Source organism: Trichosurus vulpecula, chromosome 8 (assembly GCF_011100635.1).
Source record: "Trichosurus vulpecula isolate mTriVul1 chromosome 8, mTriVul1.pri, whole genome shotgun sequence".
NCBI lineage: Eukaryota > Metazoa > Chordata > Mammalia > Diprotodontia > Phalangeridae > Trichosurus > Trichosurus vulpecula.
Genome location: NC_050580.1, coordinates 197051074 through 197072974, shown reverse-complemented (window position 1 = coordinate 197072974; position 21901 = coordinate 197051074). Strand labels below are relative to the sequence as shown.

The window sequence follows — 21901 nt, the reverse complement described above, 5'->3', positions numbered from 1 at the left end:
GCCCTCATCATTCCCCCATCAAACAAATAGGACCCAAATTCTCTTGGGGTCCAAGGGGATTCCCACAGTCTAAACCCCATCAGGAGCATCTACATAGAGCTGAAAACTGAACTCAGGGGAGCTGATGAGATGAGAAGGTAGACAAGAAAAAAATGTATGCATAATATATTTTTAAGTTTAATCTTCATTATTAACATTTTCTGCATCACTTTCTTAATTCTTGACATCAACAAATCAATAAATCGAGCCCTGGTAGCATTTGCTGATCTCTGAGGTGGAAACACTCACATGGGAAATTTAATAATCAGCTCTCGAGAGCTGGTTCCAGCATACCACCGAGAGCTGGTTCCAGCATACCACCGAGTCTCGTGCTCTGGCTCTGAAGATGCATCACCCCAGAGCACAGTTAAATATGAGAAAGAAAAAATTTTGAACCTCACAAAACAAAAAGCACATCAACAGGTAATTCTGCAAACAGCCTGAGACTCCCAAAAGTACAAGGTCAAAGAAAAAACTCCTGCAGCTTGGATACTCTAGTTCAGTGTTCTATTTATTTTATAATTATTTACTGATGCTTTTTTGACATGATTTTCTCTTTCCAATTACTCCCACCATCAAGAAAACCTTCCCTAGTAACAAAAAGTACATTTAAAGAAACAAACAAAAAAAAAAACCCCAGTAAATTGAAAGAAGAGAACCATGGTCTAGAACAGTGGTCTATAGCACTGATGTCTCTGGACAGCATCTGAGCTTGCTTGTGGTCTAACACTTCTTTGCCTTGGAGGCAATGAGGCATAATAACATGCTTTCTCAGGCAATATCACACAGCTCTTCTCATATCAGGAATAGTCCCAGGGATGAAGAACTAAGAAAAAGAGGATTCTGTACTCGAACAGAATTAGGGGGTTCATACTTAGCCCTAAAAATTAGAGAACTTGAGTTTCCCACTGCTCTTAGGGAGTTATAAAGTTTACTGTGTGGTGCTGGGGGTACCTGTACATCAGGGGATATGGGATGAAACCTAAGTCATTCATCTTCTCCCTCTGGCTTCAGGATCAGAGATCCAGCAATGACTCAAGTCAGAGACCACCACCTATGTCACTGAGGAGGTTTGGGGTTGAGAGGTGCTTGAGACCCCAAGAATGAATTTGACTCAAGTCTTCTCAGCCAAGGAAAAAGACAAAGTTTATTAAAGATTTGCCATATTGGGTTGTCTTAAGAAATCTCACCATTTCTGATGCCTGTTTTCACAAGCGGGCCAGATTCAATTTACTGAGCTAGATCGAATCTGGGCACCTTCATGGAAGCAAGATGAGATTCATATACAGAAAGACTGTGAGAGGGATTAAGGGGTGGTCTTGAGTAATCTGGGATGACTAGAGGAGGGGTTTAGAGCAGACATGGGGTGACTGGGGTGAGGTCAGACTCCAGGGTGGGAAATAGCTGAAGGCTACCTGGAGATGACAGACAATAAGAGGGCTAGGGTAATAGAGCTAGGGTACAGATATTTTGATCAGGATCAAGGGTGGGAAACAGCCAGAAGATAATCCAGAGCCAACCAGACAACGGAAGGCTAGGCTAGGCTATTTGGGCATGAAAAGCCATATTAAGTGGAAACATTCAGGGTAGGGTTCAAGGGGTTTCCCACAGTCTAAACCCCAACATCATGAGGCACCACTCCCCATGAGAATGCTCCTCTCCACTGAAAAGGGGCTGCCTTCTGACTGGAGAAGTAAACCCCATTTAATTTATTATGATTTATAATTATAACTTATTATGATTTAAGAGTTTCAGCCCTATTTTACCCTAACTTTTCTGTGGTCTCCAGTTCTAATCCAGTGGGATTTGAGGGAAAGTACTACCAAGATCTGTTTTCTGGCATCCCAACTTCCATTCCACGTTCTGCATGGAGAGGCAATGTTTCCAACACAGGGGACAACTGGGAGATTTTCTTTAGGGGAAAAGCACATTCAAATTCTGCCCCTCTTAAAGCATCAGGACTTCAGGGACAAAATCCAGACTTTATTCCCACAGGATAAGAGCAGGGTGGGTCAGATCTCTGTTTGACATCTGACAAAGAGGATACAAGCTCTATTACAATCAGGCAATCCCTGACATACACTCCATACACCCAGAGGGTTATGGGGGTTCCCTTCCTTCCTAGGTTCTTGTCTTAACTCCCCTTGCTCATTAAGAGTAATACAGATTCTCTAGTTGCATAAGGGGAAGCCTCAGACTGTTAATTACATCAGCTGAAATAAACCTCAAGAGACCTTGGTTTTATCTCTTAGAACAGATTTCCTGCCTGTATCCCATTTGATCTTTCCATTAAATCTCAAATTAGGGACAATCCTGTTTATAAATTTCCCCTCCCCATGGCCTCACTATTATATTCTCTATTTTTTTCCTGCAGTCTTTTCCCCTGAGATGTCCAGGGTTGGCATGTACACAGTAATTCCACTTATACATAGAGCAGCATACTTTCTCTGTGGATCCAGGGGCCATCCTTGCTTCTGGTTAAGGCCAGAGAACTTTAAAGTGGCCGTGGCTATGTTGTAATCAGTGTGCTCTTCCTTCTCATTCCCAAATAAACTTAAAGGCAGCCCCATAGGGCTGAACTACAATTCCATCTCCCTTAGCTTCACTCCTCCCACCAAGATGGCAGCCAAATGGCAACAAGCTCAAATAGCCTCATACCTCATTCACAGGTGGGACCATAAGGCAAGTCTGAACCTGCCTGGACTTCCCAAAAGGTCAGAGAAGAGACCTTTGGTGAGGACCAAAGTACATTCACCCTTATACAGTTATCCCTTCCACAATGGGTGGGGTTTGGGGGCACAGTGTCCTCACAATCTGGAAAATCTGCATAACATTTTTTGGCCTTCCCTTCATACCAGAGAAGAAGCCTGAATTATCATGGTAATAAACAGCAAAATATGTTGATAATATATAATACTATACATATATTTTATGCATTTCCAAGTTTCTAAACTTTTCCTGTGTCTGTGACTTCCACAAAACTCCCCCAAAATTCCCACTGAATTTCTTGTGCTGACCAGTGACATATTGAAACCACAATGGGGCAAGTCTTGATGTGGAAGAGATAACTGTACGCACAAGCAGCCTCACAATTATGTCATACTTCTGCAGACAGAGGATGGCTACAAGCAGAAAGCTTCACATTATAAAAGAAAGGGAATAGAGAGACTTGAACCTTTAAATTGGGCTAGAGGTCGCTACATTTTGGTTCTAATGTATTTACCACCTACAAGGCAAAACAGTGAAGGAAAGACAAGAGGATCACAACAAAGAGAAGGGGGGAAAAAGCCTGGAGACCTGAGTCTGAATCCCAGTTCTGGCATTCACTGTATGAGTATGAGCCTTAGGCAGTGACTTAACCTGTCTAGGATTCTTCATCTGACCTCTAAGGATCCTACTAGCTTTAGAAGAAAGGAAGAAGGGAGGAAGGGAGGGACTTATTACTACACACCAAGCATTATGCTAGCCAGAAGTTGCCTAACTTATTTGGCTTACTGCCCCTTTAAAAAAATTACTCAGCACCCCCCTGGAAATCTACTTTCTTTAACCCTTTAACTTTTTTAAAAATTTGCATCATTTAAAAGATATATGAAATATATTTTTATACATTTTTAAATGATGCATCTTAAAATTTAATAATTTATTGTAAATTTGTGGGGTTTTTTCCTGCATTGAAATTTTGATGATGCAATATTGCATCATACTAACCATATAGTATCATATTGTAAATAAGTCACTCCACACACATATTCCTGCCAATGCATGCTGGACTTCTGGACAACACGCAACCCTGGCCTGCCAACACTTGTTTATTAAGACCTGTCAGCCGACTTGACCACTGATAGGTTGCAATTTGCATTTTGTGTTTATTTGGAAAATAATGTAATTACTACAACTTTAACTTTGTTACACAACAGATGAAACAGGTACGATTTTTCAAAATTTTCTTCTCTTCTTTCTTTATGCTTTCCATCACCCCCTTATTTTTATTCAGTGCCCCCCAATTGCACCCAAGGCTACTACTCCCCTGCTTCCATCATTCCAGCACTCCCCAGGGACTGGTATTGTCTGCTTTGGGAACCTCTGGTGCTAGCAAAGAGATGAAAATACAAGCAAAAAGGAAGACAGCTCCCTGCCCTCAAGAAGCTTACTTTCTAAAGTGGAAAAATTACACACAAAAGGGAACTTAAAAAGAGGAAGAGGGTGGGGATGTGGGGTGAAGCACTGGTGCATTGTTTTGAAGTACTGAGGAAGTCTGGAACTGGGCCCAGAGGAGAATGAAGCCAAGTCATTCTCTACTATTCCACAAAATAGAGGCTCCTAGAAGAACTCACCAACGGGAGAAAATGGACCGGGCAGTATAGAAGGCTATTCCAGAGTAAGTGGGCCACAGCTAAACTGTTCTGGGCTACGATTCCGCCAGATGCAGAACACATCCCTGTGTCAGTAAGCAAAATGGGCTCCTTAGCATTTAGTTCAACAAGTGCCCTTGAATAGTTTGGCTTTTGTTCCCTTTTGAGTTCCCACTGAGCCTTACTAGGTGCTAAGCCCCAGGCCCAAACCCCTATTAGGTGTAAAACCTTAGTGGGTGTGGATTGGCAACTAAGGTGGGGCCCAAGGTGGGGCCAACTCCAGGGAGGGCCTAGTTTACATGTCTGGGACAGCAGAGGCTTTTAGACCAAGTGGGTTTAAGTCAGCCTCTCTGTGACGATTCTAGGTCACATGGGTGAGCTGCATGTGTGACTCACCCCTGATGCTGAAAAAGATATAAAAACCAGGGGTTGGCTGTCTGTTCCTTGGAGCTCTCTTACCCACAGCAGTGGTGGTGCGTGACTGGGCCAGCCCTTGTTCTGATCTCCCGGGCTGAACCTAGATGTTGGTAACTATGAATTGTATTGGGTCTGTCTGTTTGTAATTTGTTTAAGGGCTCTGGAGATGGTGTTGATGAGGAGACTCTGGGCAGCTGTAGCTAAGGAGCCCTCCAGCTTGTAAACCCGGATGCTGAGACTTTGTTGAACTCTGGTAACTGTGTATTGGGATTTGAATCAGACAAGGTCTGTCTGTTGATGTTTGTAATTTGTTTGTATTTTGTTCTGAAGTCCAGGATGCTGGCGTTTTCCTCTGAACTAAGTGAATGATATTTGTATGCTGAATTAAAGTAAGCTTGTCAAACCCCTTCACCTTGCTTTCCTTAATTAAGCAGATCAAAAGAACCTATGCTGTTGGCAGCTTTCCGGGTGCTGGCTGTGGGTGGATCTTGCACCCCTACAGAAGGTGCTAGCTGGATTGTTGAAACAATCCCCCAGGACGTGCTAGTGACAGATGAATATAACCCCAAGAACTTCTGGATGCACAGAACTTCTTTTCACAAGTTCACATAATATATATAATTCTTAATAATGCCTAAAAATCCTCAAGAGATTTAACAAACAACTTTACAGACACACAGGTTCATAGAGAAATACTGTAACATTTAAAATTATTATTATTATAACAATTAACATGTACAACAGATCACACATACACACACATACACATACTCTCCTGGATACCACGCCTCTAAAAATGATACCTTAAAATCATATTAATATTCTTGCTTCTCCATCACACTACTTAGTTCATATTGAGTTTACCCATCTGAAAAACTCTGAGATCTTTTCTAGACAAACTGCTGCCTTGCCATCCCTCCTACATAAAATCTTAGCACAGTGAGTGGAACATAGTTTAGTCAGTTGTTTAGCATTTTTTTTTAGTCACGTCCAACTTTTTATGACCCCATTCAGGGTTTTCTTGGCAGAGATAAGGGAATGGTTTGCTATGTCCTCCTCCTTTTCATTTTACAGATGAGGAAGCTAAGACAGTGTTAAGTGACTTGCCCAGGGTCACAAAGCTAGTAAACGTCTGAGGCCAGATTTGAACTCAGAAAGATGAGTCTTCCTGACTCCAGGACCAGAGCTCTATTCACTGCGCCATCCATTGATCCTCTGTTATTTTATCTACCTGGGCAACAACCTCTAAAACATTAAATATAAAATAATGATAGGTGGATAGTGACTGGTCCCAGGATCATTTCTATCTGAACCCCATTAAAAAAGATGAGAAGGGAGGCAGCTAGGTGGTCCTGGAGTCAGAAGGACCTGAGTTCAATTCCAACCTCTGACACTTGACACACTTACTAGTTGTGTGGCCTTGAGCAAGTCACTTAACCCCAATTGCCTTCCCTTCTCCCTTCCAAAAAACAAAACAAAAAACCAAAAAAAAAGAAAGAAAAAAGATTAGAAGAATGAGATAATATTAAGGCAGCTAGAGAAAGATGAAAGCTTCCTTGTTAAAAAGGAGGAAGATGATCAGTAGATATTCACAGAACCAATGATGAATTTAAAATTTAAAATTTAGAGAAATACTTCTGGAAAAAAAACAGGTGCCTAAACGTCACAAAACAATATGAAAGGTTGATAATAGGTACGTGCTACTGGATGTGTTGGGGCAGGTAGGTGGCACATTGGACAGAGTGCTGGGCCTGGAGTGAGGAAGACCTGAGTTCAAATTTGGCCTCAGATACTTACTAGCTGTGTGACCCTGAGCAAGTCACTTAACCCTGTTTGCCTCAGTTTCCTCATCTGTAAAATGAACTGGAGAAGGAAATGGTAAATCAATCCAATATCTCTGCCGAGAAAACACCAAATGAGGTCACGAAGAATCAGCCCCGACTGAAAAACGACTGAAATGGCCGAATAACAATCAAAAGTGGCTCACCAACTCGGGGTGCAGCCCATGAAATGGTTAAAATTTAATAGTGAACTCAAAACAGCCTCCACGGGTTACATTTACAGGAACTCGACCAACAATATGTTGACAAAGGAAAGTCAGACTAATGGCTGAGTCATAAAGATATATTTTCAGAAACAAGAGAGGTTTATGGTAGCAGTTCAAGACCAGGTCATTGCCACTTGAAATTATAGAAAGATGATCCCCAAGGAGTCTGGATTTATTCATCGATGCCAATTACACAAGAAAACTAGAAACTGTGCAACTTATCACTTGCAGGTTTGCTAAAATTTAGGACCCACTGTATAACTAGTACACACACAACCTGGTGGCTGGAATGATGCCTCAGAATCTCATCATCTTTCATAAGATAAGAAACAACAAATCCCAATAGGACAAACACAGAGCTCAAGATACCCTTTAAGAATTAAGCAAAAAAAAAGAGTCATGATGGAAAATGCTATCCACAACCAGAGAAAGAACTAAGGAGTCTGAATACAGATCGAAGCATGCTATTTTCTCCCTTTTTTGGTTTTTCATTTCTCATGTTTTTTCCCTTCTGTTCTGATTCTTCTTTTACAATATGACTAATGTGGAAATATGTTTAACATGATTGTACATGTATAGCCTGTATCAAATTGCATGCCATCTTGGGGAGGGGGAAGGGGAATGGGGGAATATTTAGAACTCAAAATCTTATAAAAGTGAATGTTGAAAACTAAAAATAAATTAATTGATTTTAAAAAAAGAATTAAGCAAAAAAAAAAAAACTGGACTGGAAACTGAGAATTTTTACTGACAAAACTATAGTCATAATCTCCTGGAAACAACATTGATCCAAAACAAAAACAAAACAAAAGATACCACCCTTGAGAACAATGTTTTTAATGATGTCACTATACCAAATATTCAGAATCTCCAACCTGCTTGGAATGAAAAACTTTAAAAATATAGTGACTTCCAGAAGCTAGACTATGGAGTGAGAGGGAAAGAAGTGAAAGCATTGATTATAGATGGCTTTCTCAAGGAGTAAAGCCACAGAAGAGAGAAGAGATAAGCTCTAAGAGCCAGTAGAGATAGATGATCAAGTGAGGGCTTCAGAGGGTGAAACACAGACACGTTTTCTTTCTAACTATCTATCTGCTTATCTATCTGCCTTCCTTTCTTATCAGTCCATTTCTCCCCTCCCCTCCCATCCTCTGAAGGTACTTCTCCATGGCTGAAGGCTTCTTCCTTAACTTCGGGTTTACTAGCTCGATTTCTTTCTCAATAAGCCTTAAACTCACCTCACTCTGGAGCTCATAGATTGAGGCCCTCCTAGCACAGAGTGAATGTAAATACCAAATAGTAACTGTTTTTTCTTTTGGCCAGGAACCCTGAAGGTCTTCCCCTCCCAGTGGGATTTTTTTTTTTTTCGTTTTTGATTTAAGGGTTTTTTTTTTATTTAAGAGTTTTTGATTAACTTCTTTTTGTTTGTTTGTTTTGTTTTTGGCAGGGCAATTGGGGTTAAGTGACTTGCCCAAGGTCACACAGTATGTCAACTGAGGTCATATTTGAACTCAGGTCCTCTTGACTCCAGGGCCTGTGCTCTACCCACTGCGCCACCTAGCAGCCCCTTGATTAACTTCTTAAAGAGACCTATTCACTGAATGGGCTTTACCTCACTCAAAGTGAGAACCTGAAAAGACCTTAGCCTAAAAAAGCCAGGGTCTCCCAATGCATCCTGGGCCATCTCCAGTGGTCATGGTGAATATCAGGCCACTGTAACCAGATGGCTCTGGAGGAGAAAGTGAGGCTGGTGACCTTGCACAGCCCTCCCTCACTCAAATCAAAGTCAACTGCAAGTCATGTCATCATTTATTTCCTTGATGTCATGACAAAGGACAAACACAATCAATCTACTTACCACTTACTACTATTCAATTTGATTCCGTCCTATTGTATTCTATACGCAAGGAAATACAAAGTGGGCCCACCTTATTGTCCATTGGCAGCATCTGTCCAGCCTATCCATATCTTTAGGGATGAACTCTGTAGGATTCCTATACTTCATTTTACAAATGAGAATACTGAAGTTTGGAAAAGGTAAGGTGACTTGCCCAGGGTCACATATAGTATGCGTGGGAGAAGAGATTTGAACCCATTTCTCTTCTAACTCCAAAGTCTATCCATTGTGCTATAGATTTAGGACACGTAGAGTTTGAGGGGCTGGCAAGTCGTTCAAGTGGAGATGTCCAGAAGGCTTCTAGAAATATGAGACTGTAGATCGAGGGAGAGATGTTACTTAAAAATAGTCTCAGAAGCCAATGGAAGAGAGAGTATCCAAAAAGAGGGGGTGGTAAATCACATCTGCAGCAGCTGAAAAAGTCATCAGATTCAGCAATTAAGAAATCACTGGCGGTCTTTGGGAAGGCAGCTTTCAGCGTGGTGGAGTAAGATTCCAGATCGAAAGGGGCCGAGGAGTGAAGGGGGGGGTCAGAAAGCGGAGGCTTCTAGTTTAGTAGTGAAAGGCAGGGGTCGATGAGATCAGGTCAAAGCTTGAGAAGAGAGCAGGGTAAAGGGAAAGGTTTTGGGTTTTGGTGAGACCTAATCATGTTTGTAGATAGTGAAGAAAGAGCCAACCGGAGAGGAAGTTAATGAAAATAGAGACATGCAGAAGGGCTGATGAGGAAACCATTTGCTGAGATCCCACCACCATGCACCAGAGGAGGGAGCTGACTATATGAGACTCAGAACCCTTATCCTTAATAGCCCCAGGCGGACACCCATGTGACCAGATCCCACCAGGCTGGCATGGGAAGGGCCATCTTCCTTGTAATGGTACCCTAAAGACCCCCCCCAGTGACTGAACTCTCCTATATCTGTGGTCTCCAATAATTAAAATGGGAGGTTTCTGAAGGTAGGAAAATAAAACTGGGTAGCAAAAAGGATAGAACACTGGGCTTAGAATCAGGAAGCCTCCTCTTCGTGAGTTCAAATCTGACCTCAGACACGTAATAGCTGTGTGACCCTGGGTAAGTCACTTAACCCTGTTTGCCTCAGTTTCCTCATCTATAAAATGAACTGGAGAAGGAAATGGCAAACCACTCTAGTATCTCTGCCAAGAAAACCCCAAAAGGGGTCATGAAGGGTCGAACATGACTTGAAAAATGACTGAACAACTGATTATATCACATACAACTTTATTTTACCGTGCTTTAAAAAAACGACAAATAGAGAAATTCAGAGAAATGCTGGCATCTTTGCATTAAGTGTTGAAGAACGAGGAACCAAGAAAATCACGTATACAATGACTCCATCACAGCACTAAAGGACAGTCAACCTCTGAAGAACTGATAATGAAACCTATCAGCCTCCTCTCAGTAGAAAGGTGGAAGACCATGGATGTGTAATGGGATATTCACGGTCAGAGTTAGAAGCAGTCACTGTGTGTTTTCCTTAATAAGAAGGAAGGGTTCAGTGCGGGGAAGGTTTAAAGGGAAATTACTAAAAAGGAGGGCAAGGGAATAGAGACAGCTCCCAAAGAAAAGGGGAGAGGATTCAATCCAATTCAGCACGCATTTATTCAGCTCCCTCAATGTCTAGCAAGACATTGTCCCAGGCAAAGGGGATACAGTGATAGAAACCAAAAAACCCTTCCCTCAAGGAACATATTATATCCAGGCAGTACACATATACAAAGATAAATCGCATAGTGCCGGACACATGGTAAGCATTTAATAAATATTGGTTGATAAATTCAAAGTGGAAAGAAGCATTAAAATCTGGCCAGGAGGAGGGGAGGAAAAAAGGCGAGGGTCTGAACATTGTACATCTGTCTGTCACTATCTGTAAGAAGTGGGAGGAGGAGTTTTGTTTCCACAGAACTAAAGGTGTGCTTCCCCCCTCCCCTACCCCAGCTTTAGCAGAAACCAGGCCTCAAGGTGGGTCAGAGGCTTGTACGCATGCGCATGCTTTTTGAGAAGGCAGTTAGGGGAATTAGAGAGGCCAAATAGCTTGAACCAGTTCAAGCTTATCTAGGGTCTGGTCTTGGTCAAGAATCCAGGCCTACTGATTTGCATAATTTGCATATGTTAAAGAGGGAAAGGAGGGGAAGTAAAAGAATGTAGTTTAATCCTAAACTAAGACAAGGAAAATCTAATTAACTTCACTTTTGCTTCTGTATCCTTATTATCCTACCTGTATAAACTGTATAACCTAGGAAAACTATGTAAAAAACAAAGATTATAAACTAACCATAACTCTAGCGGGAGTGGAGGGAATGGTTACCCCAGTCCTGCAGCTGTATCAGTGTGAGTGTTTCTGTGAGCACTACACCAGCTATCTCGAGGAGCGTGATAAATGCCTTCCTCTGCCCACTCTGGTCCTGAGTTCTTTGGGTAAGAATGGGCAAATCACATGGGTTTTCCTAAGGTTAAGGAAAGGAAAGCAATGAGCAGCAGAAGCTTATCTCGGGCTTACTTCCTGTTCCTGCCTTGGGGAGTTCTGTGATCTGCACTGCAGTGTTAAGAGGGCTGCCACTTGGTCTTCCTTGGGGAGTCCTGTGGTCTGCACAGCCTTCCTTAGGGATTATCACAGGGTTCTTCCTCAGGACTTTGGGCCTGCCTAGGAAGTCCAGTGATCCCCAAAACCATGTTTCTCACACTATTTCTTCCTCCACTTCCAACTCTACTCCATGATGTGAGAGATCATGTCTTATTCATTCTTTGTCTCATCCCCTAGAAAGTGCTCTGCACTAAGTTTATTTAATTTAATAAACACTTAATAATTTTGTTGATGCTGGTGATGAGCCCAAATTGATATTTAACAAATAAATATTTGTGTAAGATATTGTGCAAGGCACTACAAGTGGACACAAAAGTAGAAAGTATGTTACAGTTGAAGAAACACTGGCTCTGGGGTCCAAAGACTCGGGGTTCAAATTCTGCCTCTAAAACCTACCTGTATTATGGAGCACAGGATCTTAGAGCATGAAGGGGACCTAGAGGCCATCATAAGCCCACCCTTTCATTTGTAGATGAAGAAACTGAGGCTGAGAGAGGTTAAATGACTAGCCCAGGAATACACAGCTATTTAGGGTCTGAGGCAGGATGTGAACCCACGTGTTTCTGAGTCCAAATACAGGACTCTGTTCACTACTCCATGCTGCCTCTGTCACTTGTGGCAAATCACTCGACTTCCCTTCACCTCTGTGGTCTTTGGAATCATGATTGGTCATTTTGGATCGGCAAACATTTGTTAAATACCTACTGTGTACAAAGTGCTCTGCTATGCACTGGAGATAACAAAGACAAAAGCTAGACAGCCACCCCCACCCCCCAACCCCCCAGAGAGCACAGCTTCTATCAGGGGAAACAGCATAAGAATGGACTAGCAAGAGCACGGCCCTGGACGAGGGAGGACCTGAGTTCAAATCCGGCCTCAGACACTTGACACACTTACTAGCTGTGTGACCTTGGGTGAGTCACTTAACCCAAATTGCCCTGCCTTCCCCGTTCCAAAAAAAAAAAAAAGAATGGACTTGCATATCTGCATCCACACTCTCTCACGTGGTCCATTTCATGGTCAAGCACATACATGTTGCTTGGCAAAGATGAAATTTGTGGCTACCAAAGAGAACAGAACTAGCTGCCCACAGTGGTACTAGATTTGTGATTTTGGCAGTGACATGCCAGTAAATGGTTTTTTGGTTTGGTTTTTTTTTTGCAGGGGGGAAGGCAGGGCAATTGGGGTTAAGTGACTTGCCCAAGGTCACACAGCTAGTACATGTGTCAAGTGTCTGAGGCTGGATTTGAACTCAGGTCCTCCTGACTCCAGGGATGGTGCTCTACTCACTGCGCCATCTAGCTGCCCCTGGTAAATGTTTAACAATTGGCTCTCTGGGGAAAAAAATGTATGCCCAATGCCTTAAAGTTTAATCTTTATCATTAACATCTTCTCCACTTTCTTAAATCTAGACAATCACCAAAATAATAAATCATTATTTATACTATTTACCGATTTCTGAAGTGTAAATGCTTATACTAAAAATTTAATAATCAGCTCTCATGAGCTAGTTACATACAGCACACCACTGGATTTTGGCATTATTTACCAGTTACTGAGCTAACCACTACTCTGGGCCTAGAAAATAATACGGCTCCTACACATAAGAGCACTTCAATGACATACGTATTACTTGGTTTGGTTTTTTTTTTTGCAGAGGGAAAGGCAGGACAATTGGGGTTAAGTGACTTGCCCAAGGTCACACAGCTAGTGTGTCAAGTGTCTGAGGCCAAATTTGAACTCAGGTCCTCCTGACTCCAGGGCCAGTGCTCTGCTCACTGCACCACCTAGCTGGCCCAATGACATACATATTATGATGAGCCCATTCACTCAGACCTGCCTTTAGCAGGACCTCAGAAACTCCCTGAAAGACCACATCACTTATTAAACACCTACTATGTGCTAGGCCCTGTTCTTGAAGCCAGAGATTCAAGAATAAAAATGAAACAGTTCTTGCCTTCAAGAAGCTTACATTCTACCTAGGAAAAATGACATACACAAGATGCCGCTTACTCTAATTTGTATTCATATGGACTTTGCCAGTGATATGGAATTATTAACCGCTACTTTTGGGAAAACCTTGGTCCTCTTCAAATTCAAAACGTTAATGATCAATAGTGTCATACTCGGGTAGCTAGGTGGCCCAGTGAGTAGCGCACTGGCCCTGGAGTCAGGAGGACCTGAGTTCAAATCCGGCCTCAGGCACTTGACACACTTCCTAGCTGTGTGACCTTGGACAAGTCACTTAACCCCAGTTGCCCTGCCTTCTCCCCTCCAAAAAAAAAATGGCATCATACTATCAGAGCCCCAGGCTACCAAATCACACTTATACCAAACCTCTTACACTTATCTCAGGAACTCAAACAAGAACCTAATGATGCAGATTCCTGTGTCTTTTGTACAATCCAAGGCCACGCATGAGGCAAGCTGATCTAAACCTTTGTTCAGCAATTTAATCAACAAGCACTTATTAAGCACCTACTATGTGCTAGGCACCGTTCTTGGAGCCAGAAACTCAACAATAAAAATGAAACAGTTCTTGCCTTCAAGAAGCTTACATTCTACGTAGAGAAAACAACACGTACAAGATACTACCTACTCTGACTTGCGTTCCTATGGACTTTGCCCCAGCTCAGAACTAAACCAGTAACAGCCAAGTTCCTAAATCTTGCTTCTCTCCTAGGCCAAGGATCCTCTTTTCACCTTCTCAATGGGTCAGTCCTTGAGCCCTTCCCCAACCACTACGGCCACATCTGCTGAAATGTCATCAGCACATTGTCACAGAAAGAATCTCACCATTTCCCAATAAGCAACAATCGAGGGATGAGAAATGAGGATGAGAGAAGGAAAGCTGGACGAGTGATACTCACCACATCCTGGGATGCATACTGGGGGTCCTCTGGGTCGACTGACCAGTAGCAGTAATCAAAGCCAAATGCCACAACCTTCTCCCTTGAGCCTCCAGGGCCATCTGACCGGCTGTCCACCTATAGGCCACACAAAGACATAGCAGGGAGTCATCATCATCGCAGTTCCTGCTCCTAGTCAACATGACCCTTTGCTATGGCCAAGGGGCCCTGAATTGGACCTTGGCCATGTTTATGATCTCACCCCACTCCATTTGTCAAATACAGCTACTTATGTGTCCCCCTCCCTGTGACAATCTACCCATTTTCTTCCCAGGAAAAGAAAGGTGCCCATCCTGGATACCTACAAACCCAATAATTTTCCCAATAAATATGGGCTGTGGATCTCTGAGAGTGAGTTAGCTGTCTTGCTACTGGAGACTCCTCACTTTGCAACAACTTCATCATGCTTTTTTTTTTTGAGGGGGGGAAGGAAGGGCAATTGGGGTTAAGTGACTTGCCCAAGGTCACACAGCTAGTAAGTGTGTCAAGTGTTTGAGGCCACATTTGAACTCAGGTCCTCCTGACTCCAGGGCCAGTGTTGTACTCACTGCGCCACCTAGCTGCCCCCATCATGCTCTTTTGAAGGTTCCAAGGGGGATCCTTCTGACCCAAGAGAACTAAAAGCTGAGCTTAGAGGCAAGAGTCAGAACTAGTTCACCTACCCAGAAGGTTTGCTTCTGGAGTCCAGAACTCACTCAACCCTTCAAACCCATCCCAGTTCAGACTCAATCTCCTAGGAGAGGAGAAGGACTGAAGTGACCTCCATCAGCAACTGGAGAGTGAGTTTTCATTCATATCAGAATCATTAATATTTAAGTACCTACTGCATACCAGGCATTGGTACTAAAAAGACAAAGACAAAAATTAAATATCTAGGTGGTACTGAGGATAGTACATGGGGCTTAGAATCAGGAGGACCCAAATTTGAATCCTACCTCAAACATTTAATAGCTACATGAGGTTAGATTCAATAGTCTCTATCTAAGGTGTCTTCCAACCCTAAATCTATGGCCCTACTACAGACAGTCATTGCCCTCAAGTAACTTAGGTTGAGGCTCTAGGCAAACAGTTTGTCTCTGGCACTAGGTACTATGTACTTACAAGCAATTAGACATAATTATGAATAATGGAGTCTATAGGAATAGAATCTGTCTGGCCTCAGGCAAGCACCCAGCCAGGGAGGTGGTTGAGGGGATAAGGTTCTGATCTTGGCCAAGATTCGTCCTTAGGAACCAAAAATATGAGCTCTCTGAACAAAACAGCTGAAGTAATCAGGCAACTTGAGCTATAAACAAAGACACAGCAGGGAATAAAGGGTGACTCTGTCCTAGGGAGCTCCCCTTGAGAGTTTGGCAAGCTCACAGGCCATTTATCTCTTAGCAGAGCATGCCATGCCAATAGGAAATGGATCCCAACATAGGCTTAACTAGGAAGCTAATGCATCTGTGGGGCTCATAAGCAGGTACTGATGGCAATCAGCTTCCTTGGCCTCCAGAGATACAGAGTACCACCCAAGGGACAGACACCCAGGATGTCCAGTCACAAGACCAATTTCAAATATTGCCCATCTGTGCTTCCTGGGATTCTTCCCCTCCCTGCCCCTTACCACCCTCTCTTACCCTTCCCTTCCACCCACCCCTGAAGAATCTGAGTGAAAAAAGCTGGGGAAGGGGAGAAAGGAAACCAGCCAAAGGGAGGGGAAGGAAGTATCCTTATGCTTGTCCCCACTGTGACTCAAAACTGAGCCAGAGCCTGGGAGGAGGATGTGCCAAGACTCAGGCTAATAACTCTCTTCTGGGTCCTGAAGTCCTCCATACTAAGGCTCTCAAATGAGGAGACAACAGTTCAGATATCCCATCCATTAGATTGTGACATGAGGACCAAGACCAATTACTGAGCTGAAATCTTGATCCTGGTCAAAGGATTAACACAGGAACTAGTCCCTTGGGAGCGAAATAGAGGAGGGAAATTATCTTCATGTTTATCTTCCAGGGAGCTACACTCCACATTTTCACAGCTACCTATTTTGAGGAGCTCATGCCAGTGAGAGCATATCCCCAGTCTGTCCTTCCTGTTTCATTTTTCTATTTGCTGTATTGTTGGCTCAAGGTCTTCCCCCTCTTCCCCAATGCACCAAGCTCCTGGACCAACTCCAATCCTCCCAGACATCCCCAAAACACACACTCCCCCAGCTCAAAAGTTCCTGAAACAACATAGATTTTACCATGGTTTAAAAAAAAGAACTAGGAAAAAAAATCCTAAGCTTACCTTTAAATTCTTTATTTTGGCCACTTTGTCATCAATTTCTATAATGATTCTTCCCCCATTTGCGATCTCTCTGGAAAGAAGATAACAAAATTATGTGAGGCCAAAGTGTTAGCGACTTTTCTTGAGAGTAGGGAAGCTACACAAGCCCCTGGGTGTTCCTCTCCGAGTCTCCAAGGTTAGCTGGACACAAGTGATTCTCTGAGAAGCTATGACCCACCCAGACCACCCACAAGAATAGATTGCCACTGACACTCCTACCAGTCCCAAGATTGTTGCATTAAGACCAGGACAAAAGCAATGGCGTGGAAACACAGGATGATCATAGACTGAATGCCAGAGAGAGGTCTTTGGAGCCAACTAATCCAACCCTCTCATTTTACAGATGAGGAAACAGAGGCCCAGGGGAGTTAGGTGACTTGGCCAAAGTCACACTGATAGTAAAGCTGAATCTGAACCCAGATCCTCGGACTCCATTGTATAATGTTCCCTCCCTACTGGCAAGCTACCAGGCTATCACAGTGATTCACAGTTACCTAAGGCCATAGTCACTGCTGGTAGCAAAAAGGTTACCTCTCCACCAGGACAGCCGAGGGCCTGCTTTCCAACTCCATCTCTTTGTGCCGACTCACACCAGAGATAAAACCAAGATACTCAGAATCTGTCCTGCTTTTTTAAGACCTTGGCTGGTGCAGTCACGGAATGATAACACTGAGTTTAGTCCCAACATGCCAGTACTAGACCTGCTCCCAAAATCTGCATCAAGGTCACCGTAGTCAGCTGACCCAAGCGTATCTCTGGCCACAGATGTGGAGTTTGGTTTTGTCGTTGTTGTTGAGTCGTTTTAGTGATGTCTGATTCTTGGTGACCCCATTTGGGGTTTTCTTTGCAAAGATATTGGAGCGGTTTGCCATTTTCTTCTCCATTTTACAGATAAGGAAACTGAGGCAGACAGGGTGAAGCGACTTGCCCAGCAAGTAAGTATCTGATGCCAAATTTGAACTCAAGTCTTCCTGATAGCAGGCCCTGTGCACTATCCACTGCTCCACCCAGCTGCCCAAGTGAAGCTTGGTTTGGTAGAATCTATGTGGATAGAATGTCCGGCCTGGAGTTAGGAAGACTCATCTTCTTGAGTTCAAATCTGACCTCAGACACTTACTAGCTGTGTGACCCTGGGCGAGTCACTTCACCCTGTCTGCCTCAGTTTCCTCATCTGTAAAATGGAGAAGAAAATGGCAAACCACTCCAATATCTTTGCAAAGAAAACCCCAAATGGGGTCATGAAGAACCACACACAACTGAAATGACTGAACAACAATAACAGAATCCCAAGGACTGGACTCTTCTTTGTGCCACGTGTATACTCAGAACTAGAGTGAAAGTGGAGAAAATCTAACATTTTAAACACCTACTCCTTATGTGAATGATCTTACTCAAGTGGAAAGATTGTCTCTCTCTCCCTCGGTAAAGATTGCAACCGACCCATCCCATCTCTTCCTCGGCAGTCCTTATCCACGGCTTCCCACAGACCCCTTGCAGACTATCTACCCAACGTACTGAAGGCCTTTCATGGACCCCTTGCAGACTATCTACCCAACGTACTGAAGGCCTTTCATGGACCCCTTGCAGACTATCTACCCAACGTACTGAAGGCTTTTCATGGACCCCTTGCAGACTATCCACCCAACGTACTGAAGGCCTTTCATGGACCCCTTGCAGACTATCCACCCAACGTACTGAAGGCCTTTCTCTTGGGTCCTTTTTGCATTTCACGGACACTAATGAAACATGCAGGATGTCCACGTATTATCACCCTCTTGCCATATAAGCAACATATTTCCTTTTCTAAAAATACCCTTCCTAGATAACATCCTTACAATACGCTTTTTGTGTATGGGTCGTCCGTAGAAACACGTGACAGCCTACTTCCACCCACTGTGTGTCATTTCATTGCCCTTTGGGGCTGCCTACAACTTTGAGTCTTCAGACATCCTCATGGTCTAAAACAATCGAACACAAAGTATTACTGGGAAAATATCTGTGTTAAAGAAAAAAAAAAGACAGGCTTGTGTGTCAGAGAGCCCAACATTGCCACTGAAAGTGCCACGCAGCTGGTAGTACAGTAGACAGGACTCTAGTCCTGGAGTCAGGGAGACCTAAGTTCAAATCCGGCCTCAGACATTTACTGGCTATATGACCCTGGGTAAGTCACCTGACCTGCCTCAGTTTCTTCATTTGTAAAACGGGGGAAATAATAGCACCTACCTCCCGGGGTTATTGTGAGGATCAAATGAGATATTTGCAAAGTACTTAGCATAGTGCCTAGCATGTAGTAGGCGCTTAATAAATGCATTTTCTTCCTTCCTTCCATGCAAATTATCCCAGACCTGGAACTGAAGGCTGTTGGACTAGACTTTAGAGAAATTAGGCTGTGAAGAGTTACAAGTTTTATTGCAAGTCAAAACAGAACTCTGCATCTGGTTGTGTCCACCTTCAAGCTCTTACTGTCTGATCCCAGAGAGGCTGGGGAAAATAGAAGGAAATTTTTTGCCAGATGGGAGATTTTAACCTAAGTAAGGCTGGAATATAGGCTTGGGGTATAACTCTTCCCACTTCTGAGTAATAACATTTGCAAGTCCCCTAGAGTTTCCTGGCACCCTTCTCTATTTATGTCACACTAAGGGTTTCCTCATGGCCACATGACCACAGGGTAATCATTAATCTGATTGGAATCTGAAACTCCGGTCACATTCGCACCAGTAGCTGATGGGCAAGAGCAGCTTCTTGGCTTAAAAAAAATTTTTTTTAAATCCACTAACTAAATAAACCTGAGACCTACTCCCATTGGGAATCACACCACCAGACATACCCCAGCCTCCCTAAACCTGAGCAGCAGAGGTGATGTTAATCACAAATCCGTGTAGAAGTGGAAGACTAGAGGGAGGGCAATATACTTGCCACCCTCCTGTCCACATCCAGGGAACACCATGTCAACCCACCGACTACCCTTGGAATACAAGCAGTTCTGAACTCGGTATGTCCAAAACCAAATTCATTGTCTTTCCTCCATAAATCTACCCCTCTTCAAAACTTCTGAATTTCTATAGAGGGAACTACCATTTTCTAGTAGTAGTAGTAGGAGTGGTAGTGGTAGTCGTAGTGGTAGTGGTGGTAGTAGTCGTAGCAGTAGTAGTAGTAGTAAGAGGAGGAGGAGGAGTAAATTTATAGCTAACATTTCTATAGCACCTACTATGTGCCAGGCACCATGCTAAGTACTTTAGAAATATCTCACTTGATCCTCATCTGAAGGTCAGGCTCACCTTGGCATTAACCTGGACTCCCACTCTCCCTCATTCCACATATCCGATCAGTTGCCAAGTTCTGCCACTTCCAGCTTCACAATCTCTCTTGTACCTGACCCCCCCTGCTTCTCACTCAGCCACCATCTTCATTCCAGCTCTCACCACTCCCTTACCTAGACTATCGCAACAAGCCTCCTCACTGGTCTCCCTGCCTCCAGTCTCTCCTCACTTCAGTCTATTCTCCACATTTCTACCAGAATGATTTTCCTTAAGTGCAGACAACCCTACTCAATAAACGAGAAGTAGCAATAAAGCAGTGATTAGAGAGCTGAGCCTGGAGTTGGGAAGACCTGAGTTCAAGTCCAAGCATAGACACTTCCTAGCGGCATGACCTTGGGCAGGTCGCTTAACCTCAGTTTGCCTCCGTTGGCTTATCTGTAAAATAGGAATAATGATGGCAACCTCCCAGGTTGTTGAGAATTAAATGAGATAGTATCTCTAAGATGCTTAGCACAGCGCCGGCCACATGGTGCTGGATAAATGTTAGCTATTCTTATTTACTAGCTGTGTGACTTTGAGCTAGTCATTCAACCTTTTTGCTTCAGTTTCGTCAACTGTAACAGCAGGGATAATGATAGCACCTACTCCCCAAGTCATGAGGATCAAATGAGACATCCGTAAAGCATTTAGCATGATGTCTGGCACACAGCAGGCACTATATAAACTCTATTATATTATCACTATTACTATTAATGATTAACTCCAGTAGTCTTCCTATTACATCTAGAATCAAGTATAAAATCGTCTGTTTAGCTCAGGGGTGGGGAACCTGCAGCCTTGAGGCCACATGTGGCCCTCTAGGTCCTCAAGTGTGGCTCTGTGACTGAATCTAAACTTCACAGGACAAATCCCCTCTAGGTCCTCAAGTGTGGCCCTGTGACCGAATCCAAACTTCACAGAACAAATCCCCTTAATAAAAGGATGTGTTCTGTCAAAAGGCCACACCCAAGGACCAAGAAAGCCACATGTGGCCTCCAGGCTGCAGGTAGCCCATCCCTGGTTAGGTTCTAGAGTCCCGTGCTACCTGACCCCAACCTACCTTTCCAATGTCTTTGGACATTCCTCGTCTCCTGCACTCTGATGTTTCTCACACAGGATACTCCATCTGCCTTCTTTGCCTTTGTATGGGGGCTCTGTGCCCCATTCCTAGAAGATGTTCCCTCCTCACTTCAACCCCCATAGGATTCCTCTCTTCCCTCGAGCCAGAGCTCAAACATGACCCTCTTACATGAAGCCTTTGCTGACCCCTTCACCTACTAGTGTTCTTCCTTCCAAACTACCCTGAACTGAACTATCTTATTTGTACATATCCTCTTTATATTTGTCCTGCATATGTATTTAGATAATTAGATATCTACGTGTATATAAGCATACTACATACATGTGTACACATCTGTGATGCACATTATATATATGTATGAATACATTCTGTACATGTATGTATTCACACACATCTTCTTCTTGATGTTCCCATTAGAACATAAGCTTCAGCTTCCAGGGAGCAGGGACTGTTTCATTTTGTGCCCAACATAGTGCCTGCCATACTTAATAAATATTTGATTGATTGATTGACTGAAAAATATCCTTGAGATGATTCTAGGCTGGTGGTTTAAGTCAAGCAGTATAGAGAAATAGGAAATTAATAAAACCCAGGCAATTCCACAGCAGCCAGCCTCCACAGGAAAGCTGAAGCAGCTTGGCTTAAAGTGGTCCCCTTAAGGGAATGCCTTATTTCCTGCCTAAGCATAATAAGCCACGGCCCTACATAGCTCCTCAAAGGTAGGGACTGTCTTTTCTCTTTCCTTGTAACCCCAGCACTTTGCACAGTGCCAGGCACATAGTAGGTGCTTAATAAATGTTTACTGACTGCCTGATTAATGTTGGGAAAGCCTCTCTATACTTTCTACCTGTCTGCTATTAGTATCTGAAATTTACCTCAAATGCAAAACTCTGAGAAAGGTTGACCCTTTCACATATTAGAGTCAATTTGTTGACAATACTTCTCTTCTGTCA

General features: G+C 43.3%; 1 protein-coding gene across 1 annotated transcript in view; it reads right to left on the bottom strand.

Moving 5' to 3' along the window:
• Window positions 1-20948, bottom strand: part of STARD9 (StAR related lipid transfer domain containing 9) — a 145470-nt gene extending 124522 nt beyond the window's left edge. The window contains exons 1-4 of the mRNA XM_036736691.1: window positions 20928-20948; window positions 18382-18409; window positions 16530-16597; window positions 14223-14339 (exon numbers count right to left, since the gene is read on the bottom strand). Of these exons, the coding sequence (XP_036592586.1) occupies window positions 14223-14339; window positions 16530-16597; window positions 18382-18409; window positions 20928-20948 (234 nt within the window). The remainder of the gene's footprint in view (window positions 1-14222; window positions 14340-16529; window positions 16598-18381; window positions 18410-20927) is intronic.
• Window positions 20949-21901: the final 953 nt, after the last annotated feature.